The following is a 17,374-nucleotide window of genomic DNA, read 5'->3' as shown; positions in this document are numbered from 1 at the left end:
CTGCACTGTAAGGAGCAGCTCATGCTGTCACAGGTATGCAGGTCTGCTAGGAGTTTAATTTAGTGCAGTAGTACTGACTCAACAAGCAAGGGAATTTTGAGGGCTGTGCAACAGTTTTTTGGCTGGCTGGCCATATGCAAGGGGAATAAATGCTTGTGAGAAGTGAGAAAGGATTGCTCCAGCCAAACCTCCAGGTGTTTAAATGTTCCTCAAGTGAGCATCCTACAACACAGAAGATGTCAGCATGACCCTGATAGCCATGCAGTACAGGAGAGCCAGACTGGTGTTGCTCAAATTCCTTGTTGTTGGAGGAATCACCTTCAGCCCCCTGTCCAGCAAAGGCTAGGACAGCAGATTTCGTGTCTCACAGGCGTTTTCATACCTGCTTTCTGTACAGCCTGTTGTGTCACGAACTATTTGCACCTGGGACTAATTTTCATCAAATAGCAGGACTTGAGATTTAGCTTCCCTGTATTTCAAATAAGGAAGCATCCCCTGCTTCCTGCTCAAGCCAAAACAGGTAAAACATGAAAACAAACAAACAAACAAACCTGGAATCAAAATCCATAAGAAATGAAGAAACAGGAAAGTAAAGAAAAAATAGGACAACATATTTAAGAGATTTTGCCTCTCCTTGTGTTTCTTGAATCTCCAGGGTATATTTTTGTTGGGTTTGTTGTTTTTTTTTTTTTTTTTTTTTCTTTCCAAATAGATGCATTTAACTTCTCCACAACTACAAGAATGCAAATCTGAGATATACAGTAAAGCTTTGTGAATAGTGTAAGGGAAGCAAATGATGAAAGTGTCAGGGAATGTTCCATATAATTTACTCCCTGTTTAAAGAAAAGAACAAGAAAAAAAAAAGAAAAAAAAAGATAAAATTACATATTTACAGTGCAACAAATTCTGTTCTCAAGAGCAACAGAAAGCAGCTTAAAGACAGGCTTTTTTGTTGAGTTTTGTGTAATGAGACTAACAGTGGCAAGTCTTTCTTTTAGTAAAACAGCCACTAATAGTGGGACCAGGTAAATAGTAGTTAAAACACACTTAAATGACAGGCTGTGAAATCTGCTTCTGCTCTACGTCTTTTCTGGGAGTAATTCTCCTAATTAGCAGCCCAGGCAGCCTTGGACTGAAACAGTAGGTGAGTAAAGTTAGAACTGGCAGAAATTACTCTGTGCTTCTCCTACTGACAGCAACTGGCCATAACTGTGTCTGCAATGCTATTTACTAAATATTGTTTTTATTAAAAATGTCATCATTCAATAAGTTAGACAACGTCGGTGCCTAAACTTTAAACAGACATGTCCTGAGTGACTACTGTATATGTCTAAAAATGAAACACCTAATGACAAATACCCATCTAGCTGTTCCTAATGGCTCCTCCACAAATATCTAATTCCTTTAAAAAAATACAGTTTGTGCTTGTAAGGAGCGTAATGCAAAAATCTAAAACATATTAAATTTAAATAAGCACTTTAAGGCATCCAGACTACAGGTTCTCCTGAAGAAAGCTTTTTCTCTTGTTTGATGGGTAACATCATTTAAATTTCAGTAAATTGGGTTAATGTCAAAAATACAGTTGGCATTCTTCTAACCCTAGGGGATATTAGAATATAATACTTTAAAACCTATAAATGTGAACATTTAGACAATAGCAGCTTCCCCAAACTGAAGACTTTTAAAATCTATGATCCCATTCTAAATATTATGAATACTTAATAAATGCATCCCAATGGCACGTGAATTCACCTAGTCTCTCCAGTCACTTGGAGATTCAAGCATTCTAACTAGATATAGAAGAGAAAATAATCAGGTTTATAATTAAAATTGACATGTTTAGTATTGTATTTTTTATCATTCTTCCAGACACAGTCCACTTCTCAAGAAGAAAAGATCTAACTTCAAAAACTTCAAATCAGTTTGGAACAGCTTCATTGCAAAGGACTCTACTAAGACTGTGGCACAACCTGCCCAGAAGTGAGATCTCTGTTAGTTCTTACACCGTAAGATACCTTCTATGCACTGATGGCAAAATATGCTTATGCAAGCCAGATTTACGGGCTATTACAGCACAGCACGTAGCTGCATATATTTGCTGTTTAAGTAAAAACACAAGTGAAAAAGCCCATCTGGTGGCCCTCTTCTACCTCCAACTTGTCTGGCAATAGTCCTGTTGGCCACTGCTTTTTACTTATACAGACGTTAGATTCTTTCAGTGTGTTTTTTCTATGTGATTTAGTTCCTTAGGCTTCTGGGAAGCATAGTGCCCCAGGTGGAAGTTGGGCCAAGCGGTAGTTAAGACATGTCACTATATGGGTTGAGGTGATACGAGGAGGGAGAAATGCATGTTGAATGATGAGTCCATTTCTCCCAATGGAAACCCCAGGATCTACAGAATAACACCAAAAATAAGTCCTTTGTTTTCTAACAAATCCCTGCTTACAGAGCATTTGGAGTAAATGCACTTATGGTGGATCCCAGGCTTGGGTTATGAGCCTTTGCCAGGGTTTTTACGGTAGAGTAGCAAAATCTGCTCCTAAAGTTTTTAGCATATTTCTTCTTACACTCACATTATGATTCTTTGTCACAATGCATCACGTTTCAGGAATGAGTAAAATAAGTGAAATTTCCTGGGTCTGGGTCTCAAGTCAGAGATTTGGCTGTGATGCCGATAGGGTCAAATGTGCAAAGCAGAACTGTCAAATGATAAAAGGACGGCAATATGAATGGCCCTGTTTTTTAAACCTAGGGATTTAGATTTTTATAAGGAGGGAATATTCTTCTGCCAGTCTCATGTCAGAAGCAAGAAACAGTCAAAAAAACATAAAAAACATAACTTTTCTAATTTCTGCATTACTGAGTTTCAAACAGATTGCCAAATGATTGTAAACTTGTAATGGGGTCCCAGTAGCCTGCATACATGCTGAACAATGAAGACAGATTTATGGAGGTACATAGCTATAACAAGTTTCTTTTTTTTTCAACTGCACATTGAAAAGCTTCTTATAAATCTACTGAGGCTGTAAATCAAACCCAGTTATTTACTTCAAAGCTGTTAAGTCATTCACTGTTAAAATTAAAGGATAATTCAGCTACAGTAGGCATGTCATCAGACATGTGGACTAAGCAAACTGCTGTGGCTTCATTAAACCCTGATACTCTTCTCTTTTAACCACCTCTATCAAAGGCAGAAGTGTACAACTTTCCACCTTTTGTGACTGCTACACTCATTAAGAACTTCATAAACCATCCTTAAGACAAAAATAAGGTCACTTAATCATCTTTCCCATAAAGATGCTAAGAGGTAGAGTATTTCAATTTTAAAGACATGTCAAAAAATATATATAGTTCCTTTTGCAATAATAACTATTTAAGGAAGATGACTTCCAGAAAGAACGTGAACAGTTTAATCCCAGAAGTGGACAATGATGCTTTCAGGAACGCCTTTGGGAGGATAATGTAGAAGTAAATGAACCGAGTCAGCTCTTAAAGAAAAGGTTGGGAAAGGAAGAAAACCTAAATTCTATGTTTTGTGGAAGGTGACACTTGTTAGATGACACTGGTTCAAAGGACCTGCTGTATGTATGGTCTAGACAACCTGACTAAACAGTTCCTGATATGACCCACTGCTATAAATCAATCTGTTCCTTTTCACCAAAGGGCATTATTACACTCACTTTGATTTTAATCCTAAGGTAACACTGACCATTGATTATTTCATTCTGACATATACAAAAAATATTCTTATTGGGCACAAAAATCTTTATTTTATTATCAAGCATACTAGAAGAAGAATAGGATGAATTATGTTTTCAAATAGAACTATTTTTCTAAAATAAATCTTTTAAAAATGTGCTTAAAATAAAATCTGCACACTAAGAAGAATTTAAATCCAGCTTGAGAATTATGACTTAAACAATACTGTAAAAAAATTATAAACATCTTTAATTTAAAAAAAATAAGTTAGCAAATACATTATGAGGCCCCACAGCGCCACTCAGTATCATTGGAACAAAGTTACAGCATGGACTAACCTTAATGAGATAATCTCTTTTTTTCAGTGTTGCAAAGGAAAGAAAAGGAAATTGTTTCTTATGAAGCTGCTTACCTCATTGTTTTCCCTGCCTCTAGAAATATAATTATTCAAAAAGGAACATCATATCCATGGGTAACCGTTAGCACAGTGCAGAGGAATCACTGTCACTGCCTGATGCCTTGAGCATGCTTGTACTTCTGCAAAACACTCAAAGCACTCAGTGCTGCCACATGCCTGGCACTACAGCTTGAAGAAAACAAGCAAATAAAGCCCTTCACGTCTAATGTTGACTACCGGCTGTCTGTAACAGATAAACACTCATGCAACCATTATCTTCCCTTCCGTCATATTTGTCCAGTTCTTTTATCCATCCATTTATTTCAATATCAAAATAGTTGTCTTTGAATAGAAAACTGATTTGTATATTTGACTTGATCAACGTTGCCTGACTGTCCAGACTTAAAATACAGACTGACCTCAAGAAAAAACAAAACAAAACCAAAAAGCCCTCTTGCTAACTTATTTCATGTAATGTGAAAAGGAGAAATAGAACATAGTTTCAGACTTACGGTGTTGGTTTTAGATTTGCAGAACTGTGCTTTCAGAAAGCTCCCTGCCCCTTCCGGAACGTTTTACAAGCCATTTGGAAACATGTGGGAGCATAATCCCATCTCTTTTCAACTAGAGAAGCTTTGCGTATGTTGTGCTAACTGCTTTTACTTTGTGCATTCCCCATCATTTTAGCATTTCTCTTTTAAAGACTCACAGCATCCCTACAACATATAGAAATACTGACATTCTCATGTTACAGATTGAGGGGAAAAGATAAGATTATTTGATGAATGTCACAAAAAATGTCTCAGGGGAAAAAAGAATAAAACAACAAAACAAAAGACTCATAATTACCAGCATAATGCCTGCCCTTCTTCCTAAATCTCTCCTCCTTCATAGAATCAAATCATAGACTGTCTTGAATTGGAAGGCACACAAAGGGTCATTAAGTTCCAGTCCCCATTCCAGATGCAGGACCACCAGCCTACAAATCTAATACTAGACCAGACTGCCCAGAGCTCCATCCAATTTTGTCTTGAACACCTCCATGGATCCACAGCCTCTCCGGGCAGCCTGGTCCAGCACTTCACCACTCTCTCTTTGAAGAACTTCCCCCTGATATCTAACCTAAGCCTTTACATTCCCATAAACAATAAAAAGAATTTCTCCCAAAACTTTCAGTGAAATACAGAAAAGACACATTCTTTGCATCCCACTCCAGGTCTTATCTTCAAGCTCTTTTCTTCCTTGCACTAATATCTTTTGCATCTCCTAAAACTGCAGCAAATTGCCATGTGTGGATGCAAACCGTGCTTAGGAGTAGAGCAGGAGAAGGGCACAAGCAGCTGTGTTTGCTGCACAGTCCTCCAGATGCCCGATAGGTCATATAGATGCGCATTGCAATTATTTTCAGGGTAGCTTTTCTCAAATTGTTTTTTGCTCAGTCTACTTTATGAAGGAATAATTGTCTGTCAAGTAAGCATTTGTAGAAGGAACAATAAAAATAAAAATCCAAACATTGGCCAATTATTTTTGAAGATATATAACACAGATTACAGTGCATTCATAGAGTCTTACAAAATGTTGTTTTCCTACTTCTTTGTCTTACTTGATGAAGTCTTTTCCCCAGAGGATCATTTCTGGAGTTAATGCAGACTACTGAAACAAATTTGACTTTTGAAACCAGTTAAACAGACTTAGTAACTAACCATTATATCCTTGAAAGAGTTTTAAAATGAAAATACATACTATTTTCAGGATATTCCACGCAAGAAAAGAAGTTGTGTGGATCTTTACAAATACATTCTATTTCCCTCCTTAAACAGGTAATAACAAACTAACAAGTAAATAAATAAATGAAAATCCTTGTAATAAAACAAATGGAATCGTATTCTTAATCAAATTATTGATGTAAGTAATTCAAGCAAGTCCAAAAAATGGCAAATGAGCAAGAATCTCTGGAACTGCCAATTTTGGCAGGTATCCCCACAACTTACAATCAGCTCATTAACTTTTGCTTATATGGTGTGACAGCTTCTGTGTAATTACACATGCAAAGACTACTGCAACTTCATCATCAGTTCAAGAGCTGTCATGGCGAATGCCTAACTCAACATATCAAACAGCAGCTGTTTTGTGACGTGCTGATAAAATGTAGGGCTTCGGCTTTGTGCAAACAGACCAACCCTTCCGTACCTTGTCTCCTCTCTTCTCATTGAATTTGTTACAATGATTAGAGGACGTTTTTTTTCAAGAACTAAGAAACTTACACAGCTTAGAGTTGGCTTTAGAAAAAATGATTTCTTATGCTTAGAAGATCTCTGACATGTAACTTTTCAATTTCAGAATAAGTACTTCACTAAAGCCACAACTAAAAGCTCTGAAGCAAAACCAAGATTTTTATTTTATTCAAGGTAACTGTCAAATACTAAGAAGCATAAGTTTTATTCTTCCATTTTATGTATTTAATAATACTGACATGATCCGTATGGGTTTTTCACTTCAGGTTCAACTACAGAGCTAAAGTCAAAAGACATACTTGAATCAAACAAGCTTTGTTCTAAGTAAAAATCCACAACCTAAATTCTGTGGACTGAGAAGACAAAAATATTTTCATGAAGTGGAGATAATGATACTTTCTGAGTGAGGCTTTTGTTCTGTCACTTGAAGTTAAATACTGGGGAAAAAAAAAAACAAACATATATTAAACCACCAAACAGAGGATGTGTTTAATTTGCCACTTCCACTGCAATGCAAATAATAATCACAGTTTTACCAAATTTGCAAACATGAAATTCCCTTTTCCTTAAGATCCTTTGATAAAGCATTATGTAGAGGATTTGTGCCTTTGTGCAAGGCAGATGCCTTTGTGCCTTTCCATCCTTGACTGGAAACACAAAAATGCCCAGGTAAGCATTGAAAGAAGACTAATACATTGGACAAAGTGATACAGTTGATAGAAAACCCTAAAAAGTAATGGCAAAGATGCTGCAACTGCTTTAGATTTTATCAGAGGTATAGCTCCTCCTTTCACTTGTACTTGGATTCATTTGTCATTCACTTATGAAAAGCTTGATCATTATTTACCTTTGCCCTGTAGTAGCTCAAGACATAAGATCAAAGTTTAGTTGCAAGTCAATATGATTATGCCCTTTTCTTTACGATAAAGATGAAAAAAAAGGTTAAAAGAAGTCATTTTTAAATTTTACTGCAATGTTGTCACAAGCTGACTTCTATGATCTCTGTCTCAGAAATAAGCCTTAAGGTGAGTGAAGGACCGATTGTAATGACATAATCCAAAGCTTATTAAGTAAAAATAGAAGTTTCTTGACGTCTTGATTTTTCAGCTGATTTCAGCTGGTTGTTCTGAATGACCTATTTGCATTAATTAATTAATTAATTAATAAGCTATTATCTGGAAGTATGTAACAAATTTACTGTCAATTAGTCTAATTGAAGTAACTTGATTAGCATCCTGTGTGACATGGAATTACAAAGAAATATCTGCACTTAGCAAGAAAAGCCGCCTCATTAAAAACATGAAATGTATAAATAAAATATAGTGCCAGTAGAAGACGAACAAATTTCATGCATATACAATTAGCTGATGGTATTTAATACCAAGTTGTTAATTAGATCTTTACTGCCATTGAAGATAGCTTCTAAGAGGGGACACTTTAAGCCTTTCATAGCCAACTCCACTGAAATTTCAAGGTTACAAATACAAATCTCTTGTGTGACTCCTCTTTCCTTAGAAGAAAGGCAGGAGAGAACTACTGCACAAGATCAATAGTTGTGAAAATGACATTACAAAGAGTACTACCAGTGACTACCATCTAAAAAGCCAGAATGAAGCCAGCAGGATGTAAATGGATGTTGAAGGCATATGCGAAAGCATGTGTTTAATCACATAAAGCATGCATTATTTAATTTCATATTTCTGAAAAGTGTTAATAAAGTACAAAACGTTACTGTTTCACAAGTGGCAAAATCACCCAGTTTTACAGAGTTCATCAGCAATATGTTTGATAAATTTACATGGTTACTGTCCATGTTTTGACTGTCCCTTTTTTATATATGAAATACTTCTATTGGAAACTCCCAGCTTGCTCTCTGACACCTTGCCATCAAGGATGGGCTGGGATGCAATGAAGAGAAACAAAATACAGTTGTGTCAGACTGTTAGGACAGTAATGGCACTAAGATGGACATCCATAAATGGTCAGCTAGCAAGTTGGTGACTGGGAAGAAGGGAATCTGACAATGTAGAACTGAGAATAAGGAGATTAAGAGTTGTAGGCTTTGCAGAGACACTATTTGGTAACTATCTGAGGCAGAGTCCAGGAGTTTTTTTAGAGAAAAATATAATGCGATCAAAAATTTGTACTGAGAAATACCATTGAGATAAGAATTAGCTGCTCAGAGCATTACTACTGAAAAGCACATAAAAGATAAAAAGACATCATGCCAGCTTAGATAAGAACAGAGGCAGGGTTTTGAATGATATCAATAGAAGATCAATTGTAGAAGTTGGCTACGTAACAAAGGATGAAGAAATAGTAGTATTATATTTGATTGAATGACTGGGAAAGAAAAATCTATTCTTGGCAATTAACAAGCAGTTAACAAATAGCTGTTATTTCAAAAGAGGTTAAGTGCAGGTAACCTAATGTTGAAGGGAAATCCTACAAATTCAGCACATCTGCTTTGGAAGATATTGCTTCAAAAATGCATAATACAACATTACAGAGACACTATTCAATCCAATAGCAGAAATTCTCAAGTCAAACTGAATGGACCGTATCCAAGAAAGCACCAAAAGCAGATGGATGCTTTACAGCTAGCATTTATAAATTTGCAATATATGCGTGACCCTCTTAGGATCTCTGATATCAAAGATTATCACCTAACTTTTATGCAAACCACCAAGCACTAAGATAGACACTTCAATATATGAATACTATTAATAGGAAAAGGCATGGACGTGCAATACCCGCTGCAGTCAATGGAAGACATCCAGCTGATGGTTCCTGATGGAAAACAAATCCCAGAGCCTTCAGGCAGTCTCTGAGAAAGGCTGAATGAATGCATTCAGCAAAAGATGTGGACTACCCTTATTCTTCTAGTAAACATGATTATCATCAAAAAGGCTGTGTATAGCCAATAATCAGAAAAGATTAGCTAGGATTGTAAGAGAGCAGCAGAGTGATAAAAGCAACTTCCAAAAGCTTGAATCTCTAAGGAAGTCTTATCATTATAGGGTGAAAAATAACACTACATAGAGGACAGTTATCAGACAGCACTGCTTCCTGCATTAAGTAAAGATCATACAGCACCAACAAAGCCATATCACAAACTGGATCAAAAGTTCTCTGAGTCTCAGTCCACCAGAAAGAAGAATAAATTCAGCTAAAGGAATCTCAGCAGCAGAGACTTCTAGACCATGTTACTGTCCATCAAGATGACCCCAATTATGCTCTGACTCGTTTCCTCAGAGCCCCTGAAGTACAGACAGAATTTCCCATGTAAGATGTCCAAATAAAAGGTTTTTAGCCCCTACTAAAAACTTGCACGTGTAGGGGAATGCCTGAAAGAACACAGAAATTACAGTAAACATGGAAACAAACAGCACTCAGGAAGTCATGAGTGAAATTTGATGAAAGATCTAATCTTACGCACATGTCAATGATGAATGTATATAATAGCCTAAGATGGGGCACAAACCTCATTCCCCATTAAGGTTCAACAATTTCACAGCACAGCTAGAACACATACCAGATAATCCTTGTAAGTCACCTGTAAAAGGACATGAATAACAAGGTAATAAAGTCCAATAATAAAAATAATGTTTCCACAGTAGTAAAGAGGAAGGTCAGCTTTAAAGAATGGTAGCATCTCATGAGGCAGTAAAAGGAGATGGGAAATTCAATCTGAATAAAGAGAACACTCATAAGAAAAATATTTCAGTTTTGTGTATTTAATGACAGCTTTATCTACAGTGAGATATTGCCAAATATAACAAAAAAAGTCTTGGGACATACTAAAGAAATTGTTATCCCAGAAGCAGCATTTGTCCACTCTTCCCAGAACTGCCCTAACACCAATGTAAGATCTGCCTGGGCTCCAGGTGGATCCTAAGAATGCTGTCTTATTTCTTTAGGGCACTGTATCAGATTCTGTATCAGATGCTCTGAACACTACAGAAGTGTGATTTGAGGTGGAAATGATCTTTATCGTGAAGATTTCTCATTTCTGATCATCTTCTTGGAGGTCTGCAAACATGGGCTGTCTATCACAGGAGAAAGAGAAAACTCAGTGTACAGGTATATATGACAGCTTCTATTGCCTGTCTGGAGACAAGCTGGGGGGGCATACTCCATATAGGAACAAACACCTCCCCCAGATCTTCACGGTTCTTCTCCTCTTGAGTAAGACATACTTTCCTTTGACTTCTAATGAATATTTATATGAACTTCACAGGAAGGTTGCTGACAGAAGCACCATACTTAGTGCTCAGCATTTCCTTCGATAAGATTGAGACTCATAAATGCCAAGCTAAATGACTGGAGGTATTCTGAATGGCACAACACTCACTGTAGTTGTTAATCATTACTGGGAAATGTTTTAGGTCTTGGGAGGGGAAGCTTTCAAACTATGTTTGTGTCTGCATGATATCAAAGCCCAAAGAGACAAATAGAAAAAACATAACGCAGAGTATCAAAGGTCTTCCTTGTCCTCATGCCTTTAATCCTTATTCAGATGTTTCTGCTTGGAAGGAGCTGTTTGATATATGCTTATTTTCCCCACTAAACTCAGAAGAAAAAGGAAGCATTTGTTTACCTGTGGGTGCACAATTAGGGGGATAAAAATTTGGAACAGAAGGGAATTTAAGCAAGTCCTGTTGGATAGTATGTCTGATGGTCTTTACAGCAGTTGCATCCAAAAAGTGGGAGAACCATGAAGTCAGCTCTGGCTTGGGCTCGTGGGGCCAAGAAGAATCTGCTGTGTGGGGCTTATATAATATGCCAAGAAAACCTGAATCAAACATCAAACTGGACTGGACTGAATCCAGCAGCAGCCAAACACAAAATATCACACTCTGAAGCAGCATCCTAGAGGAGAGTTTTCTGCAGAATAGTGACTAAAACCCAGGCTGTGCTGCCTGGTGCTTGTTTGGAGTGAGAACAAGCTGCTTGACACTTGTTATGATGAAGGTAAAAAAAAATGCTTATTTAAATGAGGAAGAAGGAGATTCTGTCATCTAGAAAATTCTGTTCTTGTTGCTTTCCCGTGCTAATACACAAAAGCCTTAGTATAGGCTCACACACTGCAGTGTTCTAAGGACAGAAAACTGTAAGAGATTTTTCCACTAAAAAGACTTTCCATTAAAAAGACATTCTGCTGCTTTGGTCCTCAAGGTAGCACTTCACATAAATGATTGTTCCTGGCAGTCCTGCTGTACTAACTGGAAGGGAACTACAAGATACTGGAAGGTAACTATGAGATAGTGTAAAGTGTCAGGGAGCATGCCCGTTATATGGGTGGTGTGTGCATAAGTTTGCCTTACCTGAGAGTCTTCCCTGAAAGCATATTTGGCTGCAATGCTACTTATATAAATCTGCCTGAAAGGAAAACTTTTCACTTAACATCCAACAGCTTCTCGTTTCAATAGGACATAGTTTAAGAAAAAGCAACACCTGATATTAGCTAAGACAAGAATGTGTGTGCTGACATTACCATGCCCATGGAAAGCTATTCTTATTTAAAAGAATAAACCTATCAAACAAGAAAAAAGAAAGAAGAAAAAAAGCCTTATCAGTGATATAGCAATTTTCACAATACATACAAGACTGAAGGTAGTACTCTATAACTTGTTGGCACTCCTTGTGCCAAGTTTTAGAGCACAAGGAATGCCAACACTGCACTGCCTGTGCAGCAAATGAAACACGGGTGCAGGAGAGTTTCTCTGCCACTTTTAAAGCTATGCAGAACAAGATACAGATGATGCAGACCAAGTTAGCACTGCTTTTCAAAGTAATTCATCTGGGACACCTGTGTGCCAAAATGAAGTCATCTTGGACTGCCTTTTGAGGGAGCATGCTAAATACTAAAGAATCATAATTTTCTTTATTTTATGAACCCAAAGCTTTACATTCACTACCTAGAGCTTGCGTGATATGCTCTGCCTTGAAAATGAAGTCATTTTCACAGACCTTGCTTTCCTAAAAGTAGTCTTTCATCTTAAAATAGGACCTGTACTCTTTGTTCCTAACTACAAAACTCACTTGCCTTCACTAAAAAAGCACTTTTTGTAGGCCCACTTCAAGCAGCCCCAATCACTTTGTACAACTGACCTTTCCACCAATTTTTGTGTTATATGTAGATGACATGTTTTCTTCTATATGAAGTAACAGATTAGAAGACAAGGATAAAGAAGTTGAAAATTTCATTGCTAAAATATTATTTTTTTCCCCCACTTTCTTTTGTTTTAAATACATTCTGGAATGTTGTCTTTGCAGCTAGATGATAAAAAAGGTTATTTCCTATGAAAACTAGACTTCTAATTTTTCTATGAATAGCTCCATGGGCACAACTTCTCTGAGGCCAGAGAAGCTTATAATTTCACTTACACTTGAAAATGCACAGGATGAAATTCTTCAACAGGAGGCCAAATTTATTTGTTTGCCTCATCCGGTGCAGGTGATAAACAATGAAGAGAAATAGAAGAAGTTGTATGATGGGTAACAAAGGGTGAAGGGAAGAAAAAGAAGAATTTAAGATTAAAAATCAGTTTTGCAGTAGCCCCAAAATGACCTATACATGTGTGCAGACATATATAATGAATATAGCAACACCAGAGTCCTTACAGAAATAACTCCAGATATATGTTTGGAAGGGAAGAGATTAACTAGAGGGACAATTTCTACATCACTGAGGAAAAAAATCATCTGCAACAGACAACTTCTGATTGAACTCTTGAAAGTAATTTCCATGGAAATTTCCATTCTTCATTTAAACCAGACAACAAATACATTGAAGTTTCAGAAAAACATTGGAGTCAACAGGCTGATGTGTACTAAGAATACAAGAAATGACTAGCTCATTAATTGGAGGCACTGTACACATTTCCATGTATAGTTCATGACATGCTGTTAATCTCAGTAACAGAAGTGCTGTTGCAGACCCAAACAGCTCAGAGGTTGGCAATTATGGAATCACAGGATTGGAGGGGTTGGAAAGGACCTCAAGAGGTCAAGTCCAACACCCCTGCTAAAGCAGTACCCTACAATAGGTCAGACAGGTAGGTGCCAAGATGGGTCTTGAATATACCAAGGGAAGTAGAATCCACAGCCTCTCTGGACAGCCTGTCCCAGTGCTCTGTCACCCTTACCATAAACAAGTTCTTCCACATTTTATGGAGCTTCCTATGTTCAAGTTTTAAGCCATTGCTCCTTATCCTATTGCTATGCGCTACTGAGAAGAGACTGTTCTCATCCATTTCCCTCCAGACTCCCCTCAGATATTTATCATTAAGCCTCTTCATATGCAGAGAAAAGAGGCTGAGAAAAGCAGGAGACAACTCATGGAAAAAACTACAAAACAGCTTTAGGATCTACTTTGATGATGAAGATAAGTGACAGAACAGACACAGATACAGTTCAATACAAACCAAATTTTGCTAAGGACTGTTGTTAATCTGATTGCTCTTACTAAAAGGAAAACAAAATAAAATATCAATAACGAAATGAATTTAAAAGGCACAATCAAATATTACCACCACGATCATTAGAACATTTTGATATCTAGAGTATGAAGAACCCTATGAAATTACAGGACCAAAAACACTTCAATAAAATAGAAAGCAGACAGAATCAAGTACAATTATACTTTGCATCTTGATTAAGAGAGTCCTTTAGAAGAAATATTGTTACAGTGAGTTGCAAGGCAAAGCCAAACCAAACAACACAACATGTTCTAATTTTTTCATAGCATCACAGAATGGCTTGAGTTGGAAAGGACCCCAAGGATCATAAAGTTCCAACCACTCTACTACAGGCAGGGCCACCAACATTCTTTTCTTTATTCTTTTCTATTAATTTTTCTACATACTGAACTAAAAAAGAGGTTAAAAGAGACAAATAAAAAAACCCTTCTCTTGCTCTATAGAAATGAACACATTTTACTGCAGCTCTCACAAGTCTCAAGCCCAATCTCTAAACTATAACACCAAATTTGTGACTTGAATATTCCTGTACTTGATGGTCCAAGAGTTTGAGGTCACTTCAGACTTCTTCTTTAACATCTATCTCTACTTAAAAAGAAATGTTCAGAATCTTAGGTCCAAAGCAAAGCAGTGAAGCTTCTTGTCCTGAGTTTTTATAAGCCTACTGTTAATACCACCATTACATTCATCAGTGCTGTGCTTTATAAGCTGGTCTATGGACCATTCTCACCTGAAAGTTGAAGAAACGTCATTATATTTTTTCACTGCGTGTTGTTTTGCAATCTGTTCACATGAGAATGTTTAAGTGCCCAAGAATCTCCTTCAAAAGATAACAGCAGTCCACAAATATGACTGCTATTTGCTATAATGCAGGAGTAATTCAGTATTATGAGGGCTTTTTTTTCTTTAACCCTCATCTGCAAAAAGGCAGCAACTTATTTCCTTCCTGTTAGGAAATATTCTATTTTCATGAACTTACGCTACCTTACAGCAGTTGTGAAAAGCATGTCCCTCATTCATTCACTATTGTTACTATCCCAGTAGTACAAAACCACATAGAAGCGCAATGTAGCACCACTTTGCCAAAGAGAAATCATTTTATATTTCTTCTTCTGTTGTACTGCCCTGGTTTTCTAACTTGTATATGTTATTTCAACAATAAAAATGCACATTTTTAAGAACTTTTCATGCATATATACATTGCAGTGAGATACATGAAAGCGCTACAGTTTTAAGTTTCAATATTTAATGCCTTAAGACTGTCTTCAACAGCAAGCCTCAAATATTTCTGAGATCTCCTGCAGCTGTTCACAAAGATGAAGCTGACTGTTTTGCTAAATGACTGTCAAATACTTACTGTGAAGATACTGCACAACGTTTATTATCCACTCGTCTGTTAACTTCCCAGCTCTTGTTATCTTTGTGCATTTCAGCTGACTTGCAAGATCCCTTGATTCAATCCAACAAATTGTGTCCTCTTTGTAGCTATAATCTACTGTCAAAATTGAAGATCCTTTTAAAGGAGCTCGAGCAGACACTTTGCTTCCATTAAGATGTAAAACTTCTATTGTTTCAGAGTTTGCAATCAGAAGAAGAGGAGGTCTATCAGCAGGCTCTGGAAACAAATCAGAGAAAATATAAAGTGTTATCTATCTTATGAGCTTGAATGAAATTTTTACATGTTCTTACCTGCATGTTTTAAGAGATAATAAATAGGTTTTGTTTTTATTTTCATAACTATCATATATTTCAAATTACTACCATATTTTATCTTGCTGTTCTAATAATTCACATCATTAAAGAAAATTAATTACCCTAGCCCCACAGCTTCTGTTTAATTCTGTGCAGCATTATTGCAACATTTTTCATGCCTAAGTCATGAAAAGAAATGCATTTATGCAAATTATTTGTATCCAGATTACTGACATTTCTAATAGAATGAAAGCCATGAAAACCTGAGTAAACATGGAATGGTAAGGTACGTTTGTAACTGAACCTTTAAAAAGAGACAAAACCTGAGTGGATGCTTCTACAAAGCAAAGCAAGAGAGCAACGACAACAACAAAACAATAACAAAAAGCAATGAAGCCTGGCTACATCATGTGTATGTTGGGTTTAAGACAGTGCAATGTAAGAAAGAAAGACTTATGCTGTGGAAAATCCTAACAGCAAAAGGGAACAGAGAATACGTAGTTTCCACTGGGTTAAGAGTCAAGTGACAAAAAACCAAATGAACCAGAAGGATGAAGAAACAACTCCACATTCAGTTAAATCACTTTGACTGGAAATCTGCCCAGTAATGAATGAAGATATTCAGAACAATGTATGAATACTGAAGGAAACCTAAATACGTATTTTAAATATAAAATGTTCAGTTATGGCAATGCTAAAAGTTCATGATTTGACAAGTTGTTCAAGATAATAATTTCTTGTTACCTTAGAGAGAAAAAATTGGTACTGAGTGCAAATAAATTTTGCATTATGATGAGTGCTATCGGATGTGAAAGCATCTGGTTTTAATTTAGGTGTATTTTTCATTGTTTTATTGGATAGAAAATCCAGGGCTGGTATGAAATTATGCCTTTAGCTTAGTCATATTAATCTCAGTACGGTGAGAAGTTTGTTATATGAGGTTTCATTAATGAAATTGTCATTTTTTTTCCTAGATCTAGAGCACTATGTTCCATTGGTATACAGTACCAGTCGATGTAGAACCATCATGGGGATTCTATATCAAAACCATGTGCCTGCAGGTTGACTCTGTTCTTTTTAAAGGGAAGCACTCCTTCATTAGAGGCTTTGATTTGTGATGCTCCAAATCAAGCTTGCAGTAGGTTTTAATGGAATAATAGGAATGTTTTATTTTGCAATGAAGTATGTTCACGTGAATAATAACATCAAGTTGACAAAATTCTCGAAGTTATATTAATTAAAAGAAAACAAAAGAACAAAAGAAAAGCCCTAAAACATAGAATCTCACACTTCCATTGCCAAGCATGTGGAAAAAAATATCTGAGCTGCCAAGTCTCACCCCAAGAGTTCTCAGCCCAAAGCAACCTGCTGACATTCAGAAACATGACTCAACATTAAAATTAGTATTTTCGATCAACATTCTATTTCACACAGTTTTCAGAATTTTACTAAGCAATTCCAGGTTAAGAAATCAAGGGGGAAAAAAAAAGCATAACTAAAAGGATTTAAGAAATTATCCTTCATCAGCAGGTCTGATTAAGGAGAAAAGGGACTTTATTGAACACACTGCTCAGTGGTCTCACTGAAATCCCCATAAGTACTTTTTAAATTCTGTTCTTTGATACTACGGGCTTTTATTTAGACATCTCTTATGCTAATATTTTGTTTACTTTATCGCCTAAGACAATTCTTTTCTATAATGGATCAGCATGCATTCTTTCTATCCTGTTGTTTTTCATTCTATAATGAAAATGAACTTCGCAGCATCTTTTCTCTCCTCAGTAAATCTCATGATGACATCTGCAAAACCACACTTATGTAACTTACTTTTCTAATTTACAGACAGTCCTCACTGGTCTTACATTCAC

The 17,374-nt window shown here is 36.5% G+C and overlaps 1 protein-coding gene across 1 annotated transcript in view; it reads right to left on the bottom strand.

Moving 5' to 3' along the window:
* Positions 1–17,374, bottom strand: part of LRP1B (LDL receptor related protein 1B) — a 563,267-nt gene that overhangs the window by 229,048 nt on the left and 316,845 nt on the right. The window contains exon 6 of the mRNA XM_072342527.1: positions 15,172–15,429. Coding sequence (XP_072198628.1) covers positions 15,172–15,429 — 258 coding nt within the window. The remainder of the gene's footprint in view (positions 1–15,171; positions 15,430–17,374) is intronic.

The sequence above is a fragment of the Excalfactoria chinensis genome, chromosome 7, assembly GCF_039878825.1.
Source record: "Excalfactoria chinensis isolate bCotChi1 chromosome 7, bCotChi1.hap2, whole genome shotgun sequence".
NCBI classification, from domain to species: Eukaryota; Metazoa; Chordata; class Aves; order Galliformes; family Phasianidae; genus Excalfactoria; species Excalfactoria chinensis.
Note: the sequence above shows the minus strand (reverse complement) of the source record. Positions and strands in the feature narration are given on the sequence as shown.